Source organism: Triticum aestivum, chromosome 6B, assembly GCF_018294505.1.
Source record: "Triticum aestivum cultivar Chinese Spring chromosome 6B, IWGSC CS RefSeq v2.1, whole genome shotgun sequence".
Lineage (NCBI taxonomy): Eukaryota > Viridiplantae > Streptophyta > Magnoliopsida > Poales > Poaceae > Triticum > Triticum aestivum.
This window is the reverse complement of record NC_057810.1, coordinates 30,223,113-30,229,454: the sequence shown is the minus strand read 5'-3', so window position 1 is coordinate 30,229,454 and position 6,342 is coordinate 30,223,113. Positions and strand designations below refer to the sequence as shown.

Here is a 6,342-nt window from a genome sequence, read left to right as displayed (position 1 = left end):
CCTAGGGGCGAAGGCACTCTGTTCTGGAGATAAAAAGAACTTCAAGCATAGGTCTCCTCCTATTAACCAATCACTTGGAGATGACTTTGTAGATCACTGCACAAACTTCTTTTGTTTTGTACAAATTATGTTGTCTGTTCACCATGTAACATATTTTCCGTGTTCTCAGAGAGCTGAGCTAGTTAATCCTAGCACTAGCAGGAGATATAAGATACAATGGAATTGGCAAACAAGTTCGAACATACAAGTGCAACGACAAGGGAGTTTACATTTGAGTTCTTGGAACAAATTACAGACAATTTTTCTGATGAGCACGTCATTGGTCGTGGTGGGTATGGAGTAGTTTACAAGGTATACTCATATGCTCATTACTTAGATCTTGTAATTTCAAATCATACTACTGTACATATCAGTAAGGACTCGTGTATTTTTGTAACAGGGGGTACTAGAAAATGGGGAAGAGATTGCTCTCAAAAAGCTCCATTACATGCCGGGGCTTGGTGACACGCAATTTAGGAATGAATTTAATAACCTTATGAGGGCCCAACATCCAAATATTACCCGGTTGGTTGGCTATTGCTATCATCTAGGACATCAACGCATTAAGTACAAAGGTGAATATATTTTTGCCCATGTGGAAGAAAGAGTTCTCTGCTTCGAATACTTGCAAGGTGGAAGCCTTGACAAGCATATTTCTGGTATGATGCTAATCCACTTAGTATATGTTATTTTGCATGTAAAGAAAAATGATACATGAAATATATGTACCTCTTAGATGTCCCTTAATCTACATCTTGGTAATACACTTCATGTTTACTTCTACAGATGAATCATGTGGACTCGATTGGCAGACACGTTTCAAAATTATTAAGGGAGTTTGTCTGGGTTTGAATTACCTTCATAATGGATCCAAAGATCCGATTTACCATCTTGACTTGAAACCTGCTAATATATTGCTGGACAAGAACATGGTCCCGAAAATTGGAGATTTTGGTTTGTCAAGACTCTTCCCTTCAGCACAAACCTATATCACTATCAACATTATAGGAACACCGTAAGTGGATATCTCATGATAAATAATCAACTTCTGTGTTTCTAATTATAGAAGTAATTGTACTTCATATATTCCATGCAGTGGATACATGCCACCAGAATACATTGATAGAAACGAAATCACATCAAAGTATGATGTATTCAGCCTGGGTGTTATAATCATACGGATAATGGCAGGAGATGAGGGCTACTCCAAATGCGCACATATGTCTTCGCAAGAATTTCTTGAGCATGTATGGAAGATATCTTGTATCATGAACAAAAATTCTTTTTCACAAATATTATAACCATATTGTGCCTTACTTTCCATGCCACCTTTGCCTTTGTGTTCCAACTTTGCAGATACATGAAAACTGGAGAAAACAGTTTCAGGGAACAATGTTGTCACATACATCAGATCAAGTTAAGACATGCATCGAAATAGCATTAAGGTGTGTGCAGGTTGACCGTGAGAAAAGGCCTACCATAGCCAAGATTGTCGATGAACTAAACAAGGTTGGTACAGTTCACCTGTAGGGCAGGCATATATAGGCCAGGATTTACATGGCATAACCAAACGCCATCCTCTGCATATTCATCCTCTAATTAACCTCTAACTTCCTACTCATCATAAATGCCAACTCTTTTAATTTCATTATTTTGTTCTGCTTTACCTACTCCTTAAAGTTCAGCCGCTATACCTAGTCTTTTTCTAGAGACCACTAAGCCAATAAATAGCCAAAAGTTTAATAATTACTCCATCAGCTTGTAAACAGATGGGTGGCATAAGAGAATGAATTTTTAGGTCCCGGGTGTCTGGCCTCCTAGTCTATCATCACCGTGCATGCAAAACAGGAGTCTCGGGGATCCGTGCGTGCACTGCAATGGTGTTTGAATTAGCAGGCCTATTTCAAAGAGTAACACTAGGCTAAAAGCATTGCAGCTGCCTACAGTTCTTAGGCTGTATAGCCTCCATGGACTGATTTGACCTCACAACTTCACCCTCGAACCTTACTCCAGGTAAATTAGATTCCAGCGCATGCTACTTCCGCATTCACACACTGTGTGAGGGCATGACTAGTCACATCCGAGAAGTCTGCCCATGTTTCTGTGGTCAAAGTTTTACAGCATTGATGCATTGCCAGCTTACAAAAAATGTTGTTGTACCTATGAGCTGCGCGGGGCGCTGCTGGCGTGTCGTCAAACTAACTATCTCTCTCTCTCTCTCTCTCTCTCTCTCTCTCTCTCTCTCTCTCTCTCTACAAATAATAATAATAATAATAATAATAGTAATAATAAAAGGGCTATTGCTTTCGTCGAGTTCACCGTCGTGGACTTTTTATGAAAAAGTTCCCAACTTTTCTTAGAGTCAACCCGCACTGTAAAAATTGTCCGTTTTCATCGGTCCATCTCGCCCACCAGTTTCGTGTGTCCGGTGTCCGGCTTCCTTCGTCGTTATGGGCCAGAATTTGAATTTCGGTTATGGGCTGGTAAAAAGGTTGCTCTTTATATGTAATTAATAGTCCCACCTTGCTCCTTTAAATCAAACCCTACCATCTTATATACGTTCGTTTGCAAGAATCAAACGGCCATGACAAAAAAAGACTAGATATGCACCCAACTCGGAAGTAGAGAGACACAAAGAACTAGCGAGGAAGGGAGCAAAAAGAAACTCAGAGTTGATAGAAAGAAGAGAGAGAGAGAGCCAAGGTAGCCAACAGCCTGATGAAGCATCCACGACCCAACTGCTCCGGCAACGGGGTGGATGGATCGAGGCGGAGGCCACCGATGGGGAGGTAGGTGGCGGCAATCTCGAACTAGCGCCACAGAGAATTCTATTGTTAATTGATCCATTATTTTGTCATCGTCAAACTTCTCCTCTAGGTGGCCAACCTAATTCGTAACAATTGACATTTGTTTCGCAGTGAAGCACATCAACTTTTTTTCTCCCGTTACAACGCACGGACATATTTGCTAGTACAACCGATGTTGGGTAATACAAACTTGTCCTATCTAGCTTAGGACGGTTAGAATAGTATAGCTGTATGGGTTGATTGATTTAGGAAAGCGTCCGTGTACAAGTTAGCTAGCTATAGTAGTACATGTACATGTCTTAGTAGGTTTCTTAAAACTTGTCAAGGTTGAGTCGGTTTGAATCATGGCTGGTACGTGTATATATGTACAACCTAGGGGGTACGTTGTGATCACCAGAAAAGCAATAAAGAAAATTATGAGACATGACACGGGCCTCTGGCCAACTTCGTGTTGTTGCGTTCGCGTGTGTGTGTTCTGGTCTCGGTGTTTGCGTGAGCGCCAGTGAGCTATCGAGTGCTACAACTAGTCGTATATGTCAAGACGAGTTGCGCGTACACGACCCGTCGAGCTGCAGCGTAGTCGTGTGTTCGATCCTAGGAAAAAGCCAACATTTGGTATCAGAGCAAGGTGTGAAGGCTTCGCCGTCAAGTTGCGTCACGGCGGAGTTAAAGGATTCTTCGTCGCCGTGAAGTTGTATCATGGACGGTGGAAAATCGAAGAGGATCTTGTCGACTTCGAAGGTGAGTGGTGGTGGTGTGACCATCCAGTACCCCATGCTTGAAGGCGACAATTTCGGGGTGTGGGCTGCGAAGATGAAGATCTTCATGCGTGCATGTGGAGTCTGGGCAGCGGTGGAAGGTGATGGTGTGGTCGAAGAGATAAAGGACCAAGAGGATTTCACCGCTATAGCCCAAGTTGTGCCTGATGCTGTTTTCATGACCACATGGGAGAAAGCGACGCCAAAGGAAGCTTGGGATGCTCTCAAGGAGATGCATGCTGGAGATGAACGTGTCAAGAAGGCTCGTGTTCAAGCTCTAAGGAGGGAGTTCGAGAAGATGAGCATGAAAGAATCGGAAGGGGTTTGTGAATTTGCGTTGAAGCTAACTTCCCTGGTTAATGAGATGCGAGCTCTCAGATCAAAGATGGAGGACATCGTGGTTGTGGAGAAATTACTACGAGTCATTCCCAACAAGTTTTTACCGATCGTTGGCACCATAGAGCAGTGGAGCGATGTGACAAAGATGTTGGTGATGGAGGTGATCGGGCGGCTGAAGACCTATGAGTTGACGTTGAAGGGGTGTGAACGCAATCAAGAACAAGAGCAGTTGATGTTCTCGCGTAGAAGTACCAAAAGTTCGACAAATCTAAAATCCGTTGCTACAATTATCAGGACTATGGACACTATTCTCGAGAGTGTCCTAATCCAAGGAAGGAGGCAAAGAAGGAGCATGGGACTCTACAACTAGCTGAGGTGGGCATGGATGACGACCCAAGGTTGCTTTGATGAAGCGGTGGCGGTTAAGAAAAAAAAAGAGTCGTGTCTTTAATTTTGTTTGTGTCTGAGTTGTCAGTGTGTCTCGGCGAGAAAACGAAGGCCAGCGTAAAGATGGATGCACACCAGTTAAGTTGAGTTCCTACATGAGAGGCTATGTGTTTAGTCAGCATGTAGCACGCTAAGATGTGACGGTGTGGACTGATAATCCAGGTGATGTGTTGGTTCTGAGTCTACGAGTCGAAAGTTTGTATTAGGGAGTGAATGTTGGGTAATACAAACTTGTCCTATCTAGCTAAGTCTGGTTAGGATATATAGCTGTATCGGTTGATTGATTTAGGAAAGCGTCCGTGTACAAGTTAGCTAGCTATAGTGGTACATGTACGTGTCTCAGTAGGTATCGTAAAATTTGTCAAGGTTGAGTCGGTTTCAGTCATGGCTGGTACGTGTATATGGGTACAGCCTAGGGCGTACGTTGTGATCACGAGAAAACGAGAAAAGCAATAAAGAAAATTATGAGGCACGACACGTGCCTCTGGCCAACTTCGTGTTGCTGCGTTCGCGTCTGTGTTCTGGTCCCGGTGTTTGCGTGAGCGCCGGTGAGCTATCGAGTACTACAGCTAGTTCATATACGTCGAGACGAGTTGCGCGTACACGATCCGTCAAGCTGCAGTGTGATCGTGTGTTCGATCCTTGGGGAAAGCCAACAACTGAGTAAGCACCCGTGTCCGTTCTCCATTTTAGGCATCATTCGGTTTGGAGGACTTTCGTAGGAAAAACATAGGTAGAAGGATTTCGGGGGGAAATTTCCTATATTTCCTATATATGCATTCGGTTTGTAGGAAGTGCATACATGAATTTTGTAGGAATACTATTTATTTTCTGTGTTTTTGAAGAAAACTACACATCCACTTAAATCTCATTTTGCGCGTAGGAACGAGGATGGCAAGTGTCATCCTATCAAATTCCTATACTACTCCTAATTCCTACGTTGATATCCTTTAAACCGAATGAGGCCTTATTTTTTGTTGGGTTCACTCTCGCATTAAGGAACTCGAACAAACCGTCTATGAAGAACATGTTTTTGCCATGCGTTACACAAGACAGTCAAAAAAGGTGACCGTCATGTCATATCTGACGGAGAGAGGCTAGTAAAAACTGGTACTAGTACCTATACTTCCTCCATTTCATAATGTAGTGCATCCGCGTTTACCGAGATATAAGTTTGACCATAGATTTAGTCAAGAAGACCGACTGCGACGGAAGCAAATATTATACCACTGAATTCTGGTATTGCCTATCTCTTATCAGACCTCGGCACAAATCTTGACGGCACTGAACGGGCTTGGTAAGAGGGTGCTGGGAGTCCCGGGTGCTATCACACCTTTTCGGGTGGGGGTGGCATAAACATGGAAAACAACTTTTTGAACGATGGATTACTATATAATCGTCAATATGTGTATTTGAAAAAGGCCCACTTTATAGTAGAGAAATGTTAAAATCATTGCAATACCTCGTGGACATCTAGGAATTTTAAAATAGGGCACCGGTTGTTTCATGCATGTTCCGACCAACCACGAATCAAAGGAACGTGGTTCAAGTATGTCCAAAAAATGAAATGTTGCTTAGTAGAACTAATAAGGTTTCTAAAGAGTAAAATCCATTTTGTACGCAACTGACAAGAGGCCTCTATAAAGAAGAATTGAACTTCTCATTGCAGGTCGGACAAGAGGTCTCCAATTTCGGAAGCAAGCCTGCCCTAAACCAAAACACAGTGTCAGGTAAACATCTTGATTAATAAACCTATAATATAATTCATACAAAAGGAACAGTTTTAGTGCGGTATGATGTGGCTGAATGTGGAATGGTTTGGATAATGATGTGGCTGAACATGGAAGCAAGTAAAAATAGCTAGTGAGGAACAATTCTTTAATATGTTAAGGTTAATTAATATGGTGTAATTAGAGATTTAAATGTTAAACTAAACATAGTATTTCCTCCGT

General features: G+C 42.4%; 1 protein-coding gene across 1 annotated transcript; it reads left to right on the top strand.

Moving 5' to 3' along the window:
• The first annotated feature begins 216 nt into the window (after positions 1–216).
• Positions 217–6,137, top strand: LOC123138708 (putative receptor-like protein kinase At4g00960). Its single transcript, XM_044558623.1, has 6 exons — positions 217–351; positions 440–698; positions 826–1,054; positions 1,136–1,286; positions 1,396–1,548; positions 6,072–6,137. The coding sequence occupies exons 1-6, from the start codon at positions 217–219 to the stop codon at positions 6,135–6,137; spliced, it is 993 nt and encodes a 330-aa protein (XP_044414558.1).
• The last annotated feature ends 205 nt before the right edge of the window (positions 6,138–6,342 follow it).